The sequence below is a fragment of the Ochotona curzoniae genome, unplaced genomic scaffold (genome assembly GCF_017591425.1).
Source record: "Ochotona curzoniae isolate NIBS_2020 unplaced genomic scaffold, NIBS_Ocur_1.0 contig_883, whole genome shotgun sequence".
Classification (NCBI taxonomy): Eukaryota; Metazoa; Chordata; class Mammalia; order Lagomorpha; family Ochotonidae; genus Ochotona; species Ochotona curzoniae.
In genome coordinates this window covers 17674028-17698990 of record NW_024466599.1, presented here as the reverse complement: position 1 = coordinate 17698990, position 24963 = coordinate 17674028, and the positions used below count along the sequence as shown (strand labels likewise).

General features: G+C 53.2%; 1 protein-coding gene and 1 non-coding gene across 2 annotated transcripts in view; both read left to right on the top strand.

The window, feature by feature from the left end:
- Positions 1-1147: 1147 nt before the first annotated feature.
- Positions 1148-24963, top strand: part of KIF3C (kinesin family member 3C) — a 36813-nt gene continuing 12997 nt past the window's right edge. The window contains exons 1-5 of the mRNA XM_040992938.1: positions 1148-3321; positions 22294-22395; positions 23085-23207; positions 24045-24163; positions 24821-24937. Of these exons, the coding sequence (XP_040848872.1) occupies positions 1768-3321; positions 22294-22395; positions 23085-23207; positions 24045-24163; positions 24821-24937 (2015 nt within the window). The 5' untranslated portion in view covers positions 1148-1767. The remainder of the gene's footprint in view (positions 3322-22293; positions 22396-23084; positions 23208-24044; positions 24164-24820; positions 24938-24963) is intronic.
- On the top strand, positions 22802-22908 carry LOC121165434. The gene has a single exon (XR_005885229.1). It is a non-coding gene; the product is annotated as a U6 spliceosomal RNA (small nuclear RNA).

The window sequence follows — 24963 nt, the reverse complement described above, 5'->3', positions numbered from 1 at the left end:
ATCCTTCAAAAATAATAACGAAGAATTACACTTAGCTTGCATCCTGGCAGGGTGGGATGGGGGTGATGGGAAACTCACAGAAAGCAGCATTGGGCACAGAGCCTGGTCTTCCAGTGTGCAGGCAATCAGCTTCTCACTGCCCCACCTGCCCAGCTGCCCACTCACCCTAGGAAGGAATCACCGCGTCTTTCAAAGTGATGAGGAAAGGAGGGCTGGAGCAAAGCAGATTTGGAACTGAAATCCGGGTTGGGTTTTACGGAAATTCAATGCCTGTTTCTGCTATGAGAAAAACACCCACTGATCAGGGCCAGATTCACGGAGGTCCAAGTGGCAGGGCACCGAGTTGGCACAGGTGACTGGGTCTCTGGCCAAAGGCTCCAAGACGCAGGTAGTAGAACGCGCTCTTGGTGGTGCTCCTTGAGGACAACAGGGTGCGGCTCCCAGAATGGGCCCTGGGATACGACAGGTGCAGGCACAGGTGCGCAGGGAAACAGGACAGGGGCCGCTGAGAGTCGGGCGAGGCTCTGCCAGCCCCCGGGGAGGCGGCGGAGCAACGGACCTACCCGGCCGCTGGTGCCGACACCGGCGAGGAGGGACGCGCCTCCAGCAGACAGAAAGGGGCGGCCAGAGCAGGAAACGGGACGCAGAGCCAAGAAACATTTAGGAGCTAGGCTCCTGGAGACCGGGGGCGTCCTGACGTGGGAAGCAGTGGGACGGTGTGCGCAACATCTACTGACAGAAAAGGCGTGGCCCGGGGAGGGGCGGGGAGCCGATCTCAACGTCCCCTGAGGGCTCGCCCCCTGTGCTGAAGACCGCCCCGACGCACGCGCGCGCGAGGGCGCCGCAACCTGCCGCGCCGGCTAACAAAGGCGGGACTACAACTCCCGGCATGCTGGTCGCGCGCGGGTGGGCGGGACCGAGCGCCCGTCACCTCCCCGGGGCCGAGCGGCGGCGGCGGCGGCGGCGGCGGCCGAGGGACGGACGGTGCGCCCCAGCTTCCCTACCCGGCGCCCGGCCGCGCCCGCGCGCCCCGCCCCGCGGCGCCGCCCCTCGCCCCACCCCAGCCGGGAGCCTTCGCCGGGGCCGCAGCGCGGCGGCAGCAACATCACTCCACAGCCGCCGCTGCTCCGCCCCATCCCCTTCTGTTTTTCTCTCTCATCCTCCCGCGGCGGCGGCGGCGCCCGTGGCTGTGGCGCGGGCAGAGGCAGCCGCAGCTGCGCGGGCTGCGATGAATGGTCCTTCGGCGCGGGGGCAGGACCCCAGGTGAGCCTCGGCGCTCGCGAGGGAGGGCCGCGACCCCACAGCCCGGCTCCCCGGTCGCGCCATGGATCCGTAGAGGAAGGAGGCGGAGGCGAAGACAGCTCTGCCGCCCACCCCCCATCCCATTGCTCCCCTCTTCCTTTATCTCATTGTTGCCGCGGCTGTTTACGGCCGCGCTCCCTGCTGCCCTGGGCCATGGGGCGGGCTCCAGGCGCTGCCTCTGGGCCAGCGCTGCTCCCTCGGCTGCCCCGGGATTCTGCTTGATTGTGCCGAGCCAGCCGGTGCAGCGGCGGAGCGGACACGGCCAGCTGCGGCCCGGACTGCAGCAGCAGCAGCAGCAGCAGCGGTAGTAGTGGGCCCCGTCCCCCAGCATCCCCACCCTAGGGGGGCTGCATGTGGGATTAAAGCGCTGCGCCCCCCGGGGTCTGGGCGCCCCCACCTCCCGCCCCGCGGATCCCGACCTAGGGCGCAAGGAGTGGGCAGAGCGCGCAGAGTAGAAGAGTCGAGATGGCCAGTAAGACCAAGGCCAGCGAGGCCCTGAAGGTGGTGGCCCGGTGCCGCCCCCTGAGCAGGAAGGAGGAGGCCGCGGGTCACGAGCAGATCCTGACCATGGATGTGAAACTGGGCCAGGTGACTCTGCGGAACCCCCGCGCAGCGCCGGGGGAACTGCCCAAGACTTTCACCTTTGACGCCGTGTATGATGCCAGCTCCAAGCAGGCTGACCTGTATGACGAGACGGTGAGGCCCCTGATCGACTCGGTCCTGCAGGGCTTCAACGGCACCGTGTTCGCCTACGGCCAGACGGGCACGGGCAAGACCTACACCATGCAGGGCACGTGGGTGGAGCCGGAGCTGCGTGGGGTCATCCCGAACGCCTTTGAACACATCTTCACGCACATCTCGCGCTCCCAGAACCAGCAGTACCTGGTCCGGGCCTCCTACCTGGAGATCTACCAGGAGGAAATCCGAGATCTGCTCTCCAAGGAGCCGGGCAAGAGGCTGGAGCTGAAGGAGAACCCCGAGACCGGAGTCTACATCAAGGACCTGTCCTCCTTCGTCACCAAGAATGTCAAAGAGATCGAGCACGTGATGAACCTGGGCAACCAGGCCCGGGCTGTGGGCAGCACCCATATGAACGAGGTCAGCTCCCGCTCGCATGCCATCTTTGTTATCACGGTGGAGTGCAGCGAGCGTGGCTCTGACGGCCAAGAGCACATCCGGGTGGGCAAACTCAACCTGGTGGATCTGGCTGGCAGCGAGAGACAAAACAAGGCAGGCCCTAATGCAGCCGGAGGGACAGCCTCTCAGTCAGCTGGTGGTGGTAACAATGCAGGTAGCACTGGTGGTGGTGGTGGCACCAGTGGTGGAGAGAGGCCGAAGGAAGCCTCCAAGATCAACCTCTCACTATCCGCCCTGGGCAATGTGATCGCCGCCCTGGCGGGCAACAGGAGCTCCCACATTCCTTACCGGGACTCCAAGCTGACCCGGCTGCTCCAGGACTCGTTGGGGGGCAATGCCAAAACCATCATGGTGGCCACTCTAGGGCCTGCTTCCCACAGCTACGACGAGAGCCTCTCCACCCTGCGCTTTGCCAACCGTGCCAAGAACATCAAGAACAAGCCCAGGGTGAACGAGGACCCCAAGGACACGCTGCTGCGGGAGTTCCAGGAGGAGATTGCCCGCCTGAAGGCCCAGCTGGAGAAGAAGGGGATGCTGGGCAAGAGGCCCCGCCGGAAGAGCAGCCGCAGGAAGAAGGCTGCTTCCGCCCCGGCTGGCTACCCTGAGGGGTCTGTGATCGAGGCCTGGGTGGCGGAGGAGGAGGATGACAACAACAACAACCACCGGCCACCCCAGCCCGTCCTGGAGTCGGCCCTGGAGAAGAACATGGAGAATTACCTGCAGGAGCAGAAGGAGCGGCTGGAGGAGGAGAAGGCGGCCATCCGCGATGACCGCAGCCTGGTGAGCGAGGAGAAGCAGAAACTGCTGGAGGAGAAGGAGAAGATGCTGGAAGACCTGCGGCGGGAACAGCAAGCCACCGAGCTGCTCGCAGCCAAGTACAAGGTAAAGGTCCCAGAGGAGCCTGGGCCTCCGGGGTGGGGATCAAGGCTGGCATGAAGGGAGGACTCTGGGAGGCAGTGACCTGACCCCGGAGTCACGTGACCTCCTGCAGTGTCATGCTGCCCTCCTGGACCAGTTGGGCAGATTGCCGCCCTAGAGGAGTGCCAGGTATGCATACACACACCTGTACTTGTGTGTGTGCGTACATGTACACACAAAACAAAGCAGGCGGGGGGGTCTGACCTGCAGCTCTTGGTCTCAGGATGGGTCAAGGTCAGTGGGATGGCCTGGGCAGGACCCTGGCCTCTCCTGAGCATGTGTCTAGCACAGCCTCATACGCTCTGTAGCATCTTCAGACCTCTCATCATTTTCATGACCCCTGATGGTGGGTAGCATTTCTCTGCTTATGGACCCCTCCACGTGGATGATGTCATCTGGGTTGGCGGTTCTCAAACCCCCATTTGACAGCTGAGATGAAGGTGCAGAGAAGCAGCCAGACTCAGGCTGTATCCAATCAAACTGCACAGCTGAGCTGGAACCCACAGGCCTTGGTCCAGCTCTCTGAGGGGTGGGCAGGACCAGGAACGGAAGGTACTCCCTGTGAAAGTGGTCCCTGGTCCACACAGCGCACCGTGGCTTGGCCTGAGGAGGAATCATCTCTGTGGGGGGTGGCGGGTCTTGGAGGAAGTGGGGTACAGAGAGCCTGGAGTCTAGGCTGAGCTGTTCTCACCCAAGGACCCTGTGTAAGTTGTTCCCCCTCTCCCCAGGCTTTCTTTTCCCTTCTGTGAGATCTGAGGTCTGCTGAGCTAACTCCATGATTTATATTAATCTGAAGAGCAAGTCAGCCAGCTCTCACACCCAGTAATATCCAGTTCTTCATTGCCCCAGGGGTCTCAGGGCCTCAGCTGTGCCCCTCCCAGTGGGAGCCTCCAGGCCCCTAGGTGGGGCTAGGCTGCCTAGACCCTCGCCTGGCTGCTTGTAGACCTGTTTCAGTGCGGCAGATGCTACCACTTGAGCATTCCAGCTCCCTGGAGCCTTCCAGACTGGGGTTAGAGGAAGGCCACAAGGAACCAGGAGTTTGCTGGGAAGAGGCCATCATTGCCATTTTTTATTCCTACCCAGGAGTGTGAGCTGGGGGCAGGGAAGCCTGGCCTGCCACAGCTGGAAGAGTGACAGCTGGGCTGAAAGCATTGTCTGTGCAGTGAGAATGTGCCGCTGTTGCCGCACCGAGGGCTTGGGTCTTGCGTGTTGAATATTTAATTCACCTCAGTGAGCTCAGCCAGGGCTGTGCTGAGCTGCTTCCTCCAGGGAGGGGGGAGTGGGGCCTGGTATCGTTAGGGCCATCCTGGGAGAAGCAGCTGTTAATAGACAGGGCCATCAGAGTCAGCCCTCCCCAGCGTGAAGAGGGAGTCCAAGTGTGCTGGGGTTTGCCACTGGCAAGGCTGACCTGGGCAGTCTATCCTGGGTTCTACTCCCAGAGGCCCCTCCCTCTTAGAGCAGAGCAGTGGAAGCTCTGAAGAGAGCCCCCTGGGGAGTGGGTAGAAGGGGTGGGGTGCCTGGAAGGCTCCCATTGTTGAGAGCTGACTAGCTCCCCTGGGTAAGATTTCTGGGTTGCAAGTCAGCATGGGACACCAATATCTAGACAGTCAAGAGAAAACAGCATCCCACCCACACCAGGATTCTTGCCCTGGAGGTGTGGCCCAGGGAGTGCTGTGGCCTTATAGCCCTATGGCCCATGCCCAGGGCCATGCAGGTGAAATCAGGAGAGCCCAGACTCCTGTACTTGGTCCAGCCCTCTTTCAATTGCTCGTGATAATCAGAATGATTTCTTTTTCTATAAATAACAGTTGGATTTCTCAATTGCATTTAATCCTCCCAGCAACCCCAAGAGATAGGTATGATTGCTTCCATTTGACGGTTATAAAAACAAGGATGGGGAGGTGGAGTGATGCTGGCTGGTAAGTGGCAGGGCCAGGACCAGAACCCAGGTTTTCCGATTCCCGTAGGCCCATGCTCTCTTGCAGGCAGCACGGGGTGCTTCTTGAGGGTTCCCTGGGTGACTCATGGCTTAGGCCTTACCTGACAGCTCCTGGCGAGGGGTGAGATGGTCATTGGGTACCAAGTGTTAGATGTAAGCAAGGGCAGAGGGAGGCCCTGGGGGAATATCCTGGAATGATGCTGGGCCGTGTGACTCCTAGTCACACCCAGCTCCTGACAGTCACAGTGAACAAGCCCGGCCCAGGGACCTCCCTGTGACCCCTGTGGCGTGCCTGGCTCTGAGCTGGCTGCTTGTAGGATGGCTCCAGAGGGACCCTCAGGGCAAAGCAGGAAGGAGGAAATAGTCCCAGACCTCTTCTTTCCTGGCTTGTGCTACAGATGAAATGAGATCAGGAGCATGAGGCCATTAGAAATGAGCCAGAAGATCCACATAGACGAAAGGTGTCAGCAGCCACAGGGCGGCTTCTGTCTTCCAAGCAGGTGTCTTGTGATGGCCACGTCAGGAAACTGTACTAGCCTCGCTGCTTCCTCACCTGCCAGTCCTGGCTGCCTTGCTGTATCCCTGTCCAGGAGCAGAGCCAGACATGAGCCCAGGAGACCTTGGAAACAGGAGCTTGGAGCCCTTCTAGTGATGAGCCAAGCTTTTGCTCCACAGCTTCAACTTGCTGCTGGTCCTGGGCTCTGGGATCTACTGCACTTGTTGCTGGCTCCAATCCCCTGGAGGGGATAGGGATGAGCTGACTGGGAGCTTATGTGACCCAGTGTCCTCATTGCCTATCTGACTCAGTCTGTCTCTATGCCTCTCTATCCGCCGCCTCTCAGTCTGCCTTGCTCTTGGTTCGCCCCTCACTGTGTGCGAGGCCCAGCTCTTGGATCCTCCCTTCCTCTGCCTTTCCTGGTCACCCCGTTGATTGTGGCCTTCAGGGGGCTGGAGGATGTGCAGGTGTGTACACATTTGTGGCCAAGGTCAGGGCTCTGTTTCGGATTTACCGTTAGCCAGCCAGCTGTGGAAGTGTCTCTGAGGGCTGAGGGGCCGTAAGGGAAGAGGAGCACGGGGTGACAGCACAGACCCAGAATGCCCAGGAGAAGCTACGATCTTGGGTAGCATTCAGAGAAAACAGCTGAGTTCGAGCACAGCGCACATCCTGGGAGGCACGCTGGTGAGTGTCTGCAGTTTGGTTAGGCGAAGGCCTGCTTGGTTCAAATTTAATTATGCAAGAACTTTTTTTTAAAGGTTTCTTTTATTTATATTGGAAAGGCAGATCAGATTTTCTCTTGCACAACCAGAGAAAAAAGAGACAAAGATCTTTCATCCGCTGGTTTACTCTCCAAGTATCTATAACTGGCCAGAACCGAGCCAATCCAAAGCCAGGAGCCAGGGGCTTTTTCCTGGTCTCCCATGTGAATACAAGGGTCTCAAAGCTTTGGGCCATCTGTACTATTTTCTCAGGATACAAGCAGGGAGTAAGATGTGGAGCAAGCAGCCAGGACATGAACTGGTACTGATATGGGGTCTTGGCACTCGCTAGGGGAGAATTAGCTGATTGAGCCATTATGTGGGGCCCAACAAGAATTTTATTTATTTTTTATTTATTTATTTTTTTAAGATTTATTTTTATTATTTTTTTTATTGGAAAGGCGGATATACAGAGAGGAGAGACAGAGAGGAAGATCTTCCGTCTGATGATTCACTCCCCAAGTGAGCGCAACAGCCGATGCTATGCCAATCTGAAACCAGGAGCCTCTTCCGGGTCTCCCACGCGGGTGCAGGGTCCCAAGGCTTTGGGCCGTCCTCGACTGCTTTCCCGGGCCACAGGCAGGGAGCTGGAAGGGAAGCGGGGCTGCCGGGATAAAACCGGCGCCCATATGGGATCCCGGGCGTGCAAGGCGAGGACATTAACCACTTGCGCCACCGTGCTGGGGCCCAAGAATTTTATTTTTTTTAAGATGACTGCTTTAGGACCACATATTGTGGCACTGTGGGTTAAACTGCCACCTAGGACACCTGCATTCCATGTCAGAGTGCCTAGAATTGAGTCTTGGCTTCCCCACATTTTTTTGTTAAGATTTATTTTATTTTTATTGGAAAGTTGAGAGGAGGCGAGACAGAGAGGAAGATCTCCCATTCGATGATTCACTCCCCAAGTGACTAAAACGGCCAGTGCTATTCTGATCCAAAGCCAGGATCCAGGAACTTCTTCCAGGTCTCCCGCATGGGTGAAGTGTCCCATATGGGCGCTGGTTCTAATCCTGGCGGCCCCGCTTCCCATCCAGCTCCCCGCTTGTGGCCTGGGAAAGCAGTCGAGAACGGCCCAAGGCTTTGGGATCCTGCACCTGTGTGGGAGACCCAGAAGAGGCTCCTGGTTTCGGATCAGCATAGCATCGACTGTTGCACTCACTTGGGAAGTGAATCATAGGACGGAAGATCTTCCTCTCAGTCTCTTCTCTGTATATCCGCCTTTCCAATAAAAATAAAATAAATTAAAAAAAAATGAATTTCGATTTTTGTTTTTTTGAAGTAATGGATTAGCTGATTTCTAAAGCTTTGAGTCTAGCTACTTCAAAGAAAAGGAGTGTTTGGGAAAAGCACTCACTGAGGAAGGCACACAGTGCAGGCTTGAACCCAAGGAGAGAAGGGGCTAGGGAGCAGAGCAGGGGGCCTTGGCTGGAGCCCCAGCAGTGATGTGTGTGCGTCTCATATATAGAGCATGGGAGAAAGAAATGGGAGGCAGTCACTGCAGGGAGCATAAGCCACACTGGATTATTGTTGTCCCTGTGGGTCCCTCTTCTTCCTCCCACCTCTCAACATGGACATGAACCATCCCCGAGGATGCAGGAGAGAGAGTCTGAAAGCTAAGCGACAATAGCAATAAAAGTAACATTTTCCTAACACTCGCTTTGTGCCAGGCATGTTACTATGTAGAGACTCATCTAATCCAGGCAAGCACCCTCCAAGGGAGATGTTATTGTTTCCATTTTATGGGAGAACCAGCTGCAGCCTGTGGAGACTGAGCAACCTACCCAAGGCTGCATGGTTTTCCAGTGGCAGATCTGTTTAATCCCAGCTCAGTTTGATATAAAACATGATGCTCTTTTACACTGAAAGAATTAGGAACATCAGGTTAGGACCTGGCTGCTGGGGAGGCTGTGAGAATCTTAGGCGCTCCAGCAGACCTCGTGTGGCATCTGAGGGAGAGGCTGCAGGGCTTACTGGAGATGGACCAGGGGAGTGTGGAAGCCAGCACAGGGTTGGAAGTGGCAACTGGGAACTCATGCTGAGAAGAGGGGGACTTGGCTGAGACCTCTGGCTGCTGGTCTCGACGTGTTCACTCTCTCTGTGGGAATCCTGTTTTCATCTCTCTGCAGCCTCCAGCATGTGGAGCTCTGTGACAGCACTTGGGCCTCAGAGTCAGCAGGTCTGGGTTTAGTGACTTACTAGTACAGAGGCCACAGTCGCTCGGATGCGATAATAACCACGCCCATGTCTTTGTGCTGTTGAAAGATTCAGATACCGACATGCAGCACTACACAGTTCCTAGCACATGGCTGTCATTAATGTTTTCTTTAATTGCCTGATGGAAGTTTTCATATAGCCACATTTCTGGCATGTCAGATAGATTTTAGCCTGGCATTCAAAGTCCACCCATATGATTGCAATTCTCATACAAGCTACTCCAATAGGAAACCACACAGCCAGCATGTCTACCCTGTCTTTTGAGCTCAACATACGTCTCCCTATCCTTTTGCCGGTTGCGCTGTTTCTGGATTGTGTGATGTACCTGGTAACCAATAAGTTGCATTTATGAAAACAGAGGCTGTCTTCCACTGTTTTCACTGGTGTTTTAGCAGGGAGCTAGATCGGAAGTGGAGCAGCCAGGACTCAAACTGGTGGCTATAAGGGGATGCTAATGCCGCAGGCCTGACATGGAGGCTTAACTTGCAATACCACAGCACTGGCTTGAAAATTTTTTGTTGTGTTGTTTGTTTTAAAATTTGTTTATGTTATGTGAAAGAGTTTCAAAGAGAGATGGGAAGACACAGAAAAAGAGATCTACTAGCTCACTCTCTAAATGGCTGCAAGTGCCAGAGCAGTCAGTCCAAATTTATGATCCAGAAGCTTCTTCCAAACCTCCCATATAGGCACAGGGGCCAAAGCCTTGGGCCATCCTCTGCTGCTCTCCCAGGCTAACCTGAGCTGGATTGAAAATTGAGCAGCCAGGACTAGACCTGCCATCTAGGTGGAATGCTGGTGCCATAGGCAGAGGATTAACGTGCTGTGTCGCCACCCGGACCCCAGTAAGAACTTTGTTTCTCCTGTAATTTTTTTTGTTCACTTTCTTTTTTTAAGCTACTTTTTATTGTTGTTTTGTGATACAGTTCCATATCAGTAAGGATTTTTTTTAATTAGAGTTGGGTTTCTTTAAGAAGTAATGAGAGGTAGGGGCTGGCACAGTGGCATAATCCTTCTCCTTTAGGGCCAGCATCCCATATGGGTACCATGTGCTGGTGACATTGGGTAACATAGGAGTTTGACTGGTGGGAAGCATATAAGACAAATATATTTCAGATGTTGCAGCCCAGCAACCATTTGGGCCAGTGTTGGGTTTCTCCTGCCGCACCTTGGCCACAGGGAGGAGTGTATTATCGTGCTGTCCTTTAGCCTGTGGATAGCGTGACACTGGCTGAAGTGGCTGTGATAATGTTCTCATTGTGCTCTAAGGACTGGAAGGAAAGGCCTGGAACTCGGCTGCAGAGGGGCACTTTGTGCGGCCTGCGCCTTGCCAGCCCTCACTGCCGGGCCAGTCTGGGACACTGGTTGCGGTTGAGCCTGGAGGCGTGTCTGGATAAGAAAATGATCCTTTTGGCCACAGATCCAGCTTGGCTGTGCCAGGAGCTGTGTGGGGCAGACCCCCAGGCTGAGAGCGGGCAAGGCACCTGCACTTGTATTCAGTGGGTCTGAGGAATTCCTGGGCATTTAACTTGTGGGTAAACCTTTCTAGTTGGGCCTCCTTCCTCCCAGGAGTCCCCCACAGAGGAGTATTAGGCCCTGAGTTGGACTGTTTCTAGAATACTAGGTAATAGATCTGTAGGCCTTCCTCCAAGTGGGCCAGGGGTAAATCACGACAAACAGTAATAATGATAGCTACCGTTTCTGCTGTGTTGTTGTGATTTTTTTTTTCTGAAAATGTTTTACAGTTAAAGTTCCCCAGCCACATTTTAATTGTTTATTTTTTCACCTACTTGAAAGGCAGAGAGCAGGAGATCTAATAACTCATTGTTTCAGTTTCCAAATTCCTACAACAGCCAGGGCTGGGGCAGGTCAAAGCCGGAGTTCTCCTATGTGATTGTCAGCGGCCCAAGCACTTGAGCCTTCACCTCCTGCCTCCCGGGATGTGTTAGCAGGAAGTACGATTGGAAGCAGAGTGGTAGTCAAGCAAGCTCTTTGATTTGGGGTACAGGAGTACCAAGCACCGACTTTACCTGCTGTGACACAATGTCTGCCCTTTTGTTGTGTTCTTTTTTTAAAAAAAATTTTTTTTAAAGATTTATTTATTTTTATTGGAAAATCAAATTTACAGAGAGGAAGATCTTCTACCCACTGGTTCATTTCCCAAGTGGCCACAATGGCCAGAGCTGAGCCAATCTGAAGCTGGGAGTTTCTTCTGGGTCTCCCATGCATTTCCCATGGCAGGGTCCCAAGGCATTAGGCTAATCCCGACTGCTTTCCCAGTCTAGAAGCAGAGAGCTAGATGGGAAGTGGAGCAGCTGGGACGTGAACTTGTGCCCATCTGGGTCCTGGTGCATGCAAGGCAAGAACTTTAAGAACTAGGCTACCATGCCAGTCCCTGCTGTATTCTTTATGGAAATTGCTTTTTTTAATTGAAGAAGTTATTTTACTTGTTGGAGAAGCAGGGAGAGACAGACAGATGTCTCCCATCCCATCCACTGGCTCACTCTGCAAATACTTGCATCTACTGAGCCTGGAATGTTGGAATGTGACAGTGAGCAGTGTTAAGGAATGAACAACTCAAAAGTCACACACCTAGAAGAGGTAGAACCAGCTTTAAGATCCCATATCCGCCTGGCTCCTTGGCCTATAAGCTTAAATGTGTGTTGTAACTTCAGCTCAGAAAGGAAGGGTTCCTGCCTGATCCCTGGCTAATAGGCCCCAGTGGGCACTGTTGTCTCGAGGTGCTTAACTCATCTCTGTGTCTCGTATGATGCAAACCCCCAGCCTCTGACCTCAGCCCAGCACTCATTTAGAGAGTCAACAAGAACAGGGCAGGCATGTGGCACAGCTGTGGGACACCACCTGGAACGCCTGCGTGTACTTTTAATTCCAGCTTCTTGCTAACACACATTCGGGAAGCAGTGATAATGGCTAGTACCTGGCTTTAGCCTGGCTTCAGCTCAGCTCTTGTGAGCAATTTGGGAATGACCCAACAAATAAACGATCTCCATGTCTCTGTTTTTAAATAAATTTAAAAAAAATTACAGAAGTACTAGAGAAATACCAAAATAATTTACTTTAAGAAAATCAGCAAATCTTTTAAAGTAACAATAGCTAAAAATCATTGATTTAGCTAGCTTGGTCTTAACACTTCAAATTTTTAGAGAAAATCACAAGAATTCATGATAGTGATCAGCTCTAGGGATTTTAATATGCAGGGGCACCTATATTTTTTACTTTGACCTTTTAAAAGATTTTTATATGTTTTTTTCATTAATAAGCGTATATTATATTTTTCAACTGAACTAAAACTAATATAAATTTCTTCAAGGAAGAAAAAGCCTTTAGTCAGGGTAAAAATATACAGGTATGCTAAGATTTCAAAGTCTTTTGTAACAAGTATAAACTTAGTTTAGTTTCCATTCATTTTTTTTTTAAGTTCCTTCATATGTCAAGATCTGGTGGAAAGATGTGCTGGAAGGTAATGAATAGCAGAGGGAAAGCAGGGCCAGGCCCATTGGTTCCCAGTTACTGGTCATCCTGTGAACTTGGACAAGTCGCTTCCCCTGTCAGGAAATAGTGGGTAGATGATTCCTGGAGTTTTGTACCATTTGCTGGTTCACCTTGAGAGCAGTGGGTTGGGAGCTGAGCGTCAGGGACCAGCCTGGGGGAGTGAAAAGGGTGAGCGGCCTGCACCGGGAGCCTGGAGGCTGTGGCCCAGGACAGCCCACGGGAGGGAAAGGCCAGCTCGTGTGTGTGTGCGGACCCTTTTTGTCTGATGTTTTTACCCATTTTCATCGATGTGAAAGCCAAAATAGTGGGTTATTTTCTCCCTGCTCTTCAACAGGGACTGAGGCACTTCTGGCCATCCTGCCTTGTCCAGGTCAGGGCTGACACGGCAGCTTAACTACCCTCAACGGCTGATGGCTTTCTCAACCTCTAAATATCTTATTATTTTTCACGTTTATTTCCCGGATTGTGAAGAACTCCCATTCACTGGTTTCCTTCCCATGGCCAGGGCTGAAGTTAGGAGGTGGGGACTCAATCCAGGCATCCCACATGGAGGGCAAAGACCCAGTTACTTGAGTCATCACCGCCCCCTCCCAGAAAGCCGGAGTTAGGAGCCTGAGCAGGGAATCGAACCCAGCTACTCCATGGTGGGAAGCGGGCATGCTAACTGGCATCTCAGGATGCGTGCCTGCTCCCTGTACTTTCTCTGTGATGAGAGACTTCTCCCACTCGCAACATCGGTTTTGTTATGTGTCGAGCCGGCCAAGGAGGAGACTCAGACTCAGTGTCCTGATTTCCATCCCTCAGGGCAGAAGATCACCAGAATAGAACTACGCATCTGAAAATAGTGCTGTGCGTGCCTTCTCCATTGTCTCGCTCACTTGTTCTCTCGTTCTTTTTTCTCTTACTGCTGACTCTTCAAGACCCACAATCAAGGAGCCAGAAAAGGAAGAGGGCTGAGGAGGAAGGAACCTTGGTGTTTTTTTTTTTTCTTTTCCTTTTTTCTTCAGATTTATTTGAAAGACAAAGGCAAAATTACAGAGAGACTGGGTAAGACAGATCTTCCATTTACTGGTTCATTCCTCAGATGACTGCAATGTACAGGGTTGAGCCAGGCCTGAGCTAGGAATGTGAACCTTCATCTGGGTTTCCCATGTAGGCACAGGGGCCCAAGTACTTGGGCCATCTTCTGCTTCTTTTCCCAGGCCCATTAGCAGGGAGCTGGATTAGAGGTGGAACAGGGGCCCAGCATGGTAGCCTAGTGCTAATGTCCTCGCCTTGCATGCACTGGGATCCCATATCATGATTCATATCCCAGCTGCTCCACTTCCCTTCCAGCTCCCTGCCTTTGGCCTGAGAAAGCAGTGAAGGGTGGCCCAAAGCCTTGGGACCCTGCACCTGTGTGAGAGGCCCAGAAGAATCTCCTGGCTTCTGGCTTCAGCTCAGCTCTGGCCATTGAAGTGGAGCAGCCAAGACTCAAATCAGCACCCGTATGAGATGCCAGCACTGCAGGCAGCAGCTGTACATGCTACACCGTAACACTGGCCCTAGCAGCTGTATTTTTTAAGCAATGGGAGCAGCTCTGTTGAATTAGTAATTTCTTTTTGCTTTTCGGAGAGGGTGGTAGGAAAATAGCAAAGAGGCACCGAGTAAGTGAGCAGCCTCTAACCTTTGATGGTACTTCATCCTCTTCCTAATACTTTGACAGCCATCATCCAACTTTGCATTTTTACCTAAAGCCTGCAAAGTTGTGGGGCATTTGCCCCTGTCTGGCAGATTAGAAACCCCCCAAGGGCATAATGGCATAGATAACTACAGCAGAGAGGGTGGCCATTCCCATGGGCATTCAGGCTTTAGCCTCTGGGCCTCTGATGGCACTAACCAGCTCTCCCCAGCTCCAGTGCAAGGGCCTCCGTCAGAGCCACATGCAAGCAGAAGCATCTCCATGACGTCTCTGAACTGGAAGAGAGCGGAATGGTACCCTGAGCTTTCCTGCTGGCCCCTGAGCTGGGGAAGGGACAAGCATGGATGCTGCTTTCTCCACAAGCACCTGCCTCCCAGAGGAAAGCTGTGGATGCAGGAAAGGGCTGGTGCTCAGATCCCAGCCTGCTATCTGCCGGCTCCATGACCTTGAGTGAGTCACCTGTCTGAGCCCTGTATGTCAATTGGAGATCATAATCATTATCTCCTAAGGTTCTAGTGATGATGAGACAGCGTAATTGATGTAAAAAGAGCCTAGCCCAGCCACAGGCACACAGCAAATTGCATCTGAGGCTCTTGCCTCCTGCAGAATGTCATAGATGAGCCAGCAGTGGCCAGGCAGAACCATTTGCCTCCAGTGCCCTTGGGAAGTCATAGCTGATGGTATCTCCCCAGAAGAGTAGCTGGCTGGGCCTGCTGGCTCCGCTCTAGCTGTCTAGATCAGTATTTAATCCGGTCCTGAGGCCTCCATTCCCCTCTCTCTGAATTTAAACCCTGGTTACTCCTGGAACAAGGAAGGAGAAACTGTCCACAAGCCAGTATGCTCCCTGCCTCGGTCCTGGCTACTCCATGGCAAAGTAGCGTACCTGCTGCTGATACTGTGCATCAGGACCCACCCTGATTATACCATAATGTTATGTAGGACTTGTATCACCTGTAGGGGAGCAGACGTATGTGTGAATACAGGTGCCTTTCCTGGGAGGGCCCAGGCTCCAGGGTTCCCCTCTTTGGCCTCCTCCATATCTTCTTCTGTGAAGCCTGAAAGTGGGGGGTCTGTGAGTCCCTGGGTTCTTCTGATTTCCCCTGGGGTTTGTGTCCTTGCAAGAGTCAGGTAGTCGTGGCCTGGAGTGCCCAACCCTCTCACCTCCACCCCCACAGCCTCTGCTGACCTTCTAGTCACACTGGACTTATTTAGAACCAGCCGGACCAAACCCAGCCCTCAACCCAGGCGCCACCCACCTATACTCTTGCTCTTAAAGACCACAAAGGCAGCATTGATGGAGCCACTGAAAGCAACCAGGAGCTTATCCCAGGGACCCACAACTCAGATTCCCAGCCCCCTGCTTTCTTGGCCCCTGCTTTGAATTGGGCTGAGGGACCAGAGGCAACCTGGACCCTCCCTGCCCTCCATGGGTGATGGTTAAGGATTGAGATCCCTGCAGCAAAGAGCGAGGTAGCCTTTATTATTCTCAGCAAAATGCAGTGAAGAATAAATAAATGAAACAAAAGAGCCTGCTTTGTTAGGAAAAAAAAAGGATCTGGTATGGGATGCATTTCAGAGCGTGGGGGTGAAACAGATCGCGAGGACTAGGGGAAGGGGGCTGAGACACCCCCTTGTTCTCTGACTTACACACATTTTATGCCAGGCCAGCCCACTCCTCCAGCACAGAACTGGGTCTGTCAGCCCTGCTTGGCTGACAGTGTGGGTTGGGGCAGGTAGGCCAGACTTAACACAGAAGCTACCAGGCAGGCTTGGTTGTCATTCTGACCACGTCTGAGCTGGGTTTCAGTGGGGCTGGTGGAGAAACCCAGGGGCTGGACAGAGGGATGAGTGGGTGATGACTGGCAACAGCTAGCAATTCTCCACGTGGAGTCCAGGGCTCAGCCAGTAGGAGAGAGCATAAAAGAGAACTCTAGATCAAGGAGGAAACCTACCATGGACATGGGTTATCCGGAACCAGGCCTGAGAATCACGTCATGGTAGCAGTCATGGACAGCTCTGCTTCTGATGGGTCAGGAACTGGGCAAAGGACAGGCCTTTGCAGGAGCAGAGCATGGACCCAGGTAGCTGGAGGAGGTGGCTCACGCAAAAACCACCCAGGATGGAACAACCATTTAGCCTGGTAGCTCCTACACTTGCATCCCACATTGGAGTGCTGGGTTCAGTTCCTGGCGCTGGTGATGTGATGACTCAAGTGGTTGGGTTTGCCACCCAAATACGAGGTCTGGATTGCAGTCTCAGCCGCCGGCTTTGGCCCCAGCTCAGCCCAAGTTGTGGTGGACATTTGGAGCAATGAATCGGCAGATGGAATCTGTCTCTCTCATCCTCCTCCTTCCTCCCTGTCTGTCTACTTCTCTGCTTCCAGAATAAATAGATCACCTCTAAAAAGCACAAGAGTGTGTCAGAAAAAAAGAGATGGGGCAGGCATGGTGGTGCCGCAGGTTAAGCTGTCACAAGGGAGACCCATAATCCATATCAGAGTGCTGGTTTGAGTCCCAGTCATTCCAAACTTCTGATTTAGCTTCCTGATGGGACTCCTGGGAGGCAACAGATGATGACCCCACTCATGGAAGACCTCAATGGAATTTCTGGCTCCTGGCTTCAATCTGGCCATTTTGAACATGTGGGGAATGCACCAGCAAATGGAAGATCTCTCTCTCCCCCTCCTGTCACTCTGCCTTTCAAATAAATCTGTTTCCAGAAAAGCCGTAGAGAACATAGAATAAATGGAGGTTCAATTTTATGTATTACAGTAGCAAGGTTTTGAGTTGATGCTTCATGCCAGTGATGGTGCTGTGTGTGAGTGCTATGAAAGCGGTTTTGTAGTTTGCAGCTGAGTGTTTACATAATGGTGTGGCCAGCTGGAAAGGTTAACTGGGTGAGAGAGGCCAGGAACACCTCCTCCTTCCCCCAAATGCTTATTCCCTTTGTCTACTCCTCAGACTTTCTTCTAAGAAATTCTCAGAAAACAAAATATCACATGCCTAAAGCATCCATTGTAAACAGCCTAAATATCTTCTGTTGGGGGTTAATTAGGTGTATGAGCATGTGTAGATTATCCACCATAAACAGCCATTAAAACTATAATCATGAATTTTACAGAAGGGACAAAATGTTTGAACCATTAGATAAAATGGATATAGCAGGAGAGAAGTTTGTAGACATATTTATACCTTGTCTGTGGAGGGTGAAAAATGAATTATGCTTATGGAAAAGCCCAAGGAAAAGGGGGAAATGAAAGAAGCTAGCTAAACAGGTAGAAAATACGTGAAGTTTCTCACTTTGCTTTATTTCAGTGGTTTTTTGCTGTCTCTGCCATTCTTTTTTCTGAAAGATGAGGACAGTAAGAGATTAAGAATGTGTTCTCCTAAAAAAAGAAGAAAAAAAATGTGTCCTTCTGATCCTACTAAAACATTCTGTATTTAATTCCACTACTGCTCTTTTTTTTTTTTTTTTTTTTTTTTAAGATTTATTTATTTTGGGCCCGGCGCGGTGGCGCAAGTGGTTAAGGTCCTCGCCTTGCACGCCCGGGATCCCATATGGGCGCGGGTTCTATCCCGGTGGCCCCACTTCCCTTCCAGCTCCCTGCCTGTGGCCCGGGAAAGCAGTCAAGGACAGCACAAAGCTTTGGGACCCTGCACCCGCGTGGGAGACCCGGAAGAGGCTCCTGGCTTCAGATCAACATAGCATCGGCTGTTGTGCTCACTTGGGGAGTGAATCATCGGATGGAAGATCTTCCTCTCTGTCTCTCCTCTCTGTATATCCGCCTTTCCAATAAAAAATAAATGAATAAATAAAAAAGATTTATTTATTTTTATTGGAAAGTCAGGTCTACACAGTAAAGGAGAGACGGAAAGGTCTTTCAACTGCTCGTTCATTCCCCAAGTGACCACAATGGCAGGAGCTGAGCCAATCCGAAGCCAGGAGCCTCTTCTAGGTCTCCCACGTGGGTGCAGGGTCCCAAGGCTTTAGGCCGTCCTCGACTGCTTTCCCAGGCCACGAGCAGGGAGCTGGGTGGGAAGTGGAGCAGCTGGGATATGAACCAGTGTCCATATGGAATCCCAGTGTTTTTAAGGCAAGGACTTTAGCCACTAGGCTACTGTGCCAAGCCCAGCGCTGACTCTTAAGAGAACATGCTGCATAAATTGTTTCTTTCATAAGTGATAAAGCTTCCTTTTGTACTGCTAGGAAAGCTCGGGGCAGACACTTTTATTCCTTTTCTGGGATTGGTTGGGCAAGTCAGGGACTTTTCCCTTTCATTCCCGTTGGGGCCGTGGTTTCCAGACCTGAGACCCATCCGTAACCTTCCTTTGTCTTTGTGGAGGGAGAGTCCTGGTTTCTGAGTCTTGGAATAGCCACACTCCCGGAGCCTCTCCCATAGGAGTCTCTGGAGAGGCGGTAAGAGACCCAGGCACGGCACTCCCCAGGTCAGAAGCAGCATCCTCTCTCTTAGCAGGGTCATCGTATCCTTTGCGTCTCTAGAAAACCTTCGTGTTGCTGCATGGCCAGGTGCTGCTGGGGTTTCAGCTGTGGCAGCAGATTAGGCCAGTGTCTTAGGGAGCAGTAGAGTGTTAACTACACACCGCCCTTCTGTAACTGGTGGCTCTCAACTGTCATTGGCTGAGTGGCAGGAGCAATGCTTTTCCCCAAGATGTGAAAGCGTAACCAACGCAGATCAGTCATTTCTTGGTCAGCACACACAGCCTGGAGGCTTCCCTGCACTTGACTTCCTGAGGCGGCTGGGGGCCTTTGGGAAACCAGGGAGTTTTCCTACGGGCACTCTCTCCTGGCAGAGACCATGGAGCAGCGGAGCCTGTTTTCAGTGTCTTTCCCCAAGTTCATTTCCCCTTCTCTTTTCTCCATACCCTTGTCTCTGTCCCTGCCCAACCAGCTTGTCACTTTGAATAGCCTCTGAGTTCAGCCTTGCCACCACCACCAGCAGAATTACAGCTGAAGTTCAGGCCTCTGGTCTCTCCTTACGCTCCAAGAACACCTTTTGTCCCAGTTTGAAGGAACTCTCCTAGGGTAGTCACGTGGCACTGCCTCTTGCTAGGAACAGGTTGATTTCTCCTTTCATAGGTTTTGCTTCTCAATCTCTGGGGAGAGTGGCTGCATTAGGATGGGCTTGGGACTTGGGACCACACAGGCACTCATCTGGATCCTCTACTTGAATTTTCTGACATGATGTGACCTTAGAGGGGCTGCTAAAGCTCACTGAGCTGGCATCGGGAAAATGATGGTGTGAGCAGAATGGCGCTACAGCCATCCCTTTTTCCATCCTTGAGTGTGCTTGAGGCTCAGGGGGATCCTGGTGTGTTGTAGGGTTTTCAGTCCAAGTCTGCATTGCTGGAAAGCTCCCCAAGTGACTTGAATGTCCAGCTTTGCTTGAGCACCGATGATTTTAATATATATATTTGTTTCCATTTTATTGAAAAGCAGATCTTCCTTTTAGCAGGTCCCAAATACACGCCACAAAGGTAGCAGCCTGATCTTAGTCTGGGTCTCCCACGTTGGTGCCGGTGACCCGTGTATTTGAGTTGTCACGTACTACCTGCCATGATGAACATAACAGGAAGCTGGAATCAGGAGACCTGAGACATGAACTTAGGGTCTCTGATGTGAGTTGGGGGCATCCCAAGTGGCATTTTTCTTTTAAATTTACTTTATTATTTTTATTGGAAAGGCAGATTTAAAAAGAGAAAAAAAGACAAACAGATCACTGGTTCTCTCCCCAAATGGCCACAGCAGTCGTAGATGAGTTGATCCAAAGCCAGGAGTCAGAAGCTTCTTCTAGGTCTCCTATATAGGTACAGGGTCCCAAGGTTTTGGACCATTTTTTGCTGGTTTCCCAGGCTGTAAGCAGGGAGCTGGATGACAAGTGGAGCATCTGACACCAAACTGGTGCCCACATGGTATTCTGGTGCTTGTAGGTAGAGGATTAGCCAGTTGAGCCATCAGATTTGCCCACCAAATAGCTTCTTAACACTGCACCAAAGGCCCAACCCCAAGAGCAAGTGTCATGTTAGCAGATGGCAGGAAGTGAATGCTGAGGAAAATGCAAGGACTCAGGGTCCAGTGGACAAGTGTGTTCCAGGCTTGGATACCAGCCCAGGCTTCAGGTCCCTGAAGACACCAGTACCAGGTCGTCATCTTCTGTCCTCAAGTGGAGGCTTCCTGCATGTGGTTCCTCTGTTGTCTCATGCTGCCCTCACACCCCCACTGGGTTCCCCAGGTGCTCAGACCCTGCAGGGACTTTGGGTTGATCAGTCAGTAGGCGAAATATTGGGACAAAGAGCCCAGACCTCTTGTGGATATGACAGCCCCTGAAACTGAGACTGCCTGTGGGACACCCCAAGGATTCCAGTTGGTTCCTCAAATGCTGGTTGAGTGCTTGCTATGCACGCAGCTCTGTGCTATCCTAGGACCCTGGGGTGTGAGTCAGGTGTGATTCTTGCCTGGGCTAAAGGCCCTGGCAGAGGAGTCAGGATGTGACTCAAGAACAAGCAATGGGAGCATGTCCTGGTGAGCAGGCAGTCTGGAAAGCAGCTTCTGGGAATCTCGGGGAGTTTCCCAAGGCACTGCAGCTGTGTCTCACAAGGTAAGTGGCACTTTTCCAGGTGGGAGTGGAGGGGAGCAGGAGCGCAGGCTTACACGCTGCGTGGTACATTGCACAGCAGGGAGTTCTTTCGGCAAAGCTGGAGCTCAGACTGTGGGTACCAGGTACGCAGTGAGTCCCTGCCCTGTAGCTGCTGCAGACCTGGTGTTTCCTTCTGAAAGGAATCCACTAAGGAACAGAACCTGAGTAGCCCCGTTCATGCCTGTGTGATTGGCAGCTTTCCCCGGGTTCCATATGACAGATGGGTGGAAGGGGAAACTGAGGCAAGTGGGAGCCTTCGGCAGTAGTCCAGGTGGGTCATGAGGAGTATGGTAGAGTCAGCAGGTGCCAGAGCCCCTCCAGGAAGCATGTGTGACGATGGCATTGTGTAACTGGCCAGGCCTGGGGGCTAGAAGGAGGGACATGAGCCACCAGGATACAGGATGTAGGGACTGCTCACCAACAGGATCAAGCAGAAATTAGGTGTATTGAGCTGCCACATGGTGATGGGGTCAATGCTGAGATACCAGAGCAGGAGGGCACGTGGCTCTCTAGGGTCCCTTCCTCTCTCCCTGGTCTCTGAAACTGGCTTGTGCCTCTGTCTCATCTTTGCTCCGGGAACTCCTGTCCTTCTCTGTCCCCATGGCTCCCACCAGTGGCTCCCTGCAACCCTCCCCCTGCCACCACCCACCCACCCACAAAAGCGCTCTGTCAGGTCAGCTGATTCTGTAGGGAAGAATTCCAGTTAGAGTGTGGCCAGTTTCTTCAGGTGTCTTGAGGGGATTTCAGCCTTTTGGGAGTCCTGGGACAGAAGCACAGCCTGACCACGTGCTGTGGGGCAGTCGCCTTTTGCTGGTGGCAATGCAGTTGCATCCACTGGAGTCCCAGTGCACACAGACCATCTCAGTCCAGCCTGGGATTTAAGAAACACCCTACGAGGATCTGTGTCAAGCACTTAGTGACTTCCACATGACACAGGGCTCACCAAGAGAGAAGGGGCACTGGGCTAAATCTCCCTCCCCACTGCATGACCTGCCTTTGTTGCGTGCTAAGCAGAATGGTTCTTCTCATTGGGAGGGGAGGGATAGAAATGATGCTGATAGGAACTAAGTTCAGCGCCTTGCATAAAGTTGGCCCTCTGCAAATGTTTGTTGGCCTTTCTGGAGCGTGGGCCATGTTGTCCCTGTTCCTCAAAGGCCAGAACACAAGGGAGAAGCCCCCTCCAATGGAGCCCCATCTTTCTAGCTGTCCCCAAAGCTCCTCTGCTGCAGGGCCCTAGCTGGCCCCTCATTGCTGCGGAGACTTCTCCCCTTGGGCTTATCATCTGCTCCAAGGCCAACTGAGAATGAGAGTCTTCCCTGCTGCCTGGGTGGAGTCAGGAGCCAGTGGGCTGTCCAGCCTCTGCAGTGCCCACCTTCTCCCTGCTGACTGGCCGCTGGGACCCAGAGAGCTGCCAGGGTTAGGTCGAGAACTGTGTCCCTCTGCATCCAAAGTAGACAAGTCAGGAGCCCCGTATCCCCTGTGGGGTTTCCTCTCAGCCCCCCTAAAGGCCCAGCTGACAATAGGAGCCTTGTATTGGACCCAAGAGGCCAGAGGGGAAGCCACCATCCTCACTTAGGGCCACAGAGCAGGGAAGCAAAATCTCTCAAGCTGTGGATGTGTGTGTGGGGTGGTGCTGGCCCTCTGCAAAGCCGTCTCGGAACCCCACTCTGTCCCCAGGCCATGGAGAGCAAGCTGCTGATCGGGGGAAGGAACATCATGGATCACACCAACGAGCAGCAGAAGATGCTGGAACTCAAGAGGCAGGAGATTGCTGAGCAGGTAGGGCTGCCATGAAAGCATGGCGGGGGTGCTGTAGGGTAGGAAGCCATCACAGACTTGGGGGCCCTTTACCAAGTGCTGAGGAACTTAGCTGTGCCTCTCTGGATCCCATGGGGGCACTGCACTCCATGATGCCAGCCTGCACAAAGCACCTGAACTGGTCCCAGGGCCTTCCACTAAGGTGTGCCTCATTTGCAAACTGTAAGACTCTTTGGTAAATCAAGAACCAATTCACTGGCTGCCCATCAATCATGACACTATGTAGGGAGGGAGTGGGCATCTGCCCGTGTGCCTGACACCCCTCGGGGCTTGGGCCTCCATCAGCACAAGGCAGTGCCCCTCAAAACCATGGCTATCACAGCGGAGAGGAGGGCTCCAAGAAACTCCACTAAAGAGTGAATAGGAGGTGCTTGCTTCGGCAGCACATATACTAAAATTGGAACGATGCAGAGAAGATTAGCACTGCCTCTGCACAAGGATGACATGCAAATTCGTGAAGTGTTCCATATTTAAAAAAATAAAAAGATTGAATGGGTGTAGTGGACATGGGCATGGAGTACTCCTTGCTCTCTCCCACCACCTGATATCATGTCATATGATAGGAAGTACTAGCTGGTCCCGGGGACCCCCTCAACCCTTCACCCGTCTAGGCCGCCCCTGTTGCAGCCCCCTGCCCTGCCTTGGCCTAGAAACGCCGTGAGCGGGAAATGCAGCAGGAGATGCTGCTCCGAGACGAGGAGACCATGGAGCTCCGTGGCACCTACACGTCCCTGCAGCAGGAGGTGGAGGTCAAGACCAAGAAGCTCAAGAAGGTGAGAGACCAGCAGGGCATGGTCAGGGTAGCCAAGGCCAAGGGCCTCCTCCCCAGTCAGCTCAAGCTGTCAAGCCCGAGTCACGTGGCCTGTGCCACTGGTGAGTCTGTGTGGCCAGGAATGGAGCCTTTCCTCTTGGACTGGTGGGCTCAGAGGCTGTGAGCTGCCACGTCCAGCCCCCACGGTTACTGCCCTCGCAGGCCTGCATCTCCCCACTTTCAGCATCAGCAGTGAGTTAGTTGGGGACGCTGGGCCTGGAGTAGAACCAGGGAGTGGGAGCGACCCTGAATGTGAGGGAGAGCTGTACATGCCACTTGTGCCTCAGGGCCCCTGTGACAGGCCATGGGTAGACTGTCAGCTCACCAGGACCCTGCCCAGGGATGGGAGGTGGAGGGCTGGGGCAGGAAGCGACAGTTCCAGTTTAGATTGCAGGATGAACCCAGGGAGCCCTCAGGGTACTGATGTGGATGTCTCGCACAGGGCAGATTGGGTTAGGCAGGGGTCAGGAGAGTGCTACCTGCCATGCCCCTACCCTTCAGAGTGCCTCAAGAGGCCAGATTTCCCTCCCCGGCCCACTCAGGAACCTTCTGACCTTGAGCTCTGATCTCCAAAGGAGCCCCTGGCCCTGGTCTGGGCTCTTTGGACAAGTTAATATGACCTGAATATCCCGTGTCATGGATGGCAGTTGAACAGGACAGCCCTCTAAGTAGCCCCACCTGATTCGCAGTGCGCAGAGCAGAAGCAGGCAGCAGGCTGAGCATGGGGGCCATGGCCTTTGGCCCTTGGCGCCTCCCTGTCATGCTAGGTAGCCTCTGAGCCGCGTCTGTCCCCTCGCAGCTCTACGCCAAGCTGCAGGCGGTGAAAGCAGAGATCCAGGACCAACATGACGAGTACATCCGCGTGCGGCAGGACCTGGAGGAGGCGCAGAATGAGCAGACCCGGGAACTCAAGCTCAAGTAGGTCCCCTGCCCCTCCCCCACTGCCCTGGGTTCCCTGGTGGACTCCTCTCCTTCCCAAAGACCCCCTTCAGGACCTCTGCAGCTTTCCTCCCCTAAAGTCTGCATCTGATGTGGTGGTCTTATTTTTTTATATATTTTTAAAAAGATTTATTTATTTTTATTACAAAGTCAGATATACAGAGAGGAGGCGAGACAGAGAGGAAGATCTTCTGTCCGATGATTCACTCCCCAAGTGACCTCAACGGCCGGTGCTGCGCCCATCCAAAGCCGGGAACTGGGAGCCTCTTCCGGGTCTCCCACGCAGGTGCAGAGTACCAAAGCTTTGGGCCGTCCTCGACTGCTTTCCCGGGCCACAGGCAGGGAGCCGGATGGGAAGTAGAGCAGCCAAAATAGAACCGGCGCCCATATGGGATCCCGGGTGTGTTCAACGCGAGGACTTTAGCCACTCAGCCATGCCTCCGGGCCTGATGCGGTGGTTTTAAACGTTGCTTCTGTAGGGACCCGTTTCTCCCCATCAGCAACACACTGGGTTGTCTACCTTCCCCAACCCCCCTCCTGTCTCTTGGCTTGGTGCTCTGATCCTTCAGCCTTGGCAGGTGCCACACACGTGATCATACACTGCCCACCCCATCCCTGCCTCCATCCTGCTCACAGGTACCTGATCATCGAGAACTTCATCCCCCCCGAGGAGAAGAACAAGATCATGAACCGGCTTTTCCTGGACTGCGAGGAGGAGCAGTGGAAGTTCCAGCCGCTGGTCCCTGCTGGAGCGTGAGTTCCCACTCCAGTGCCTGCCT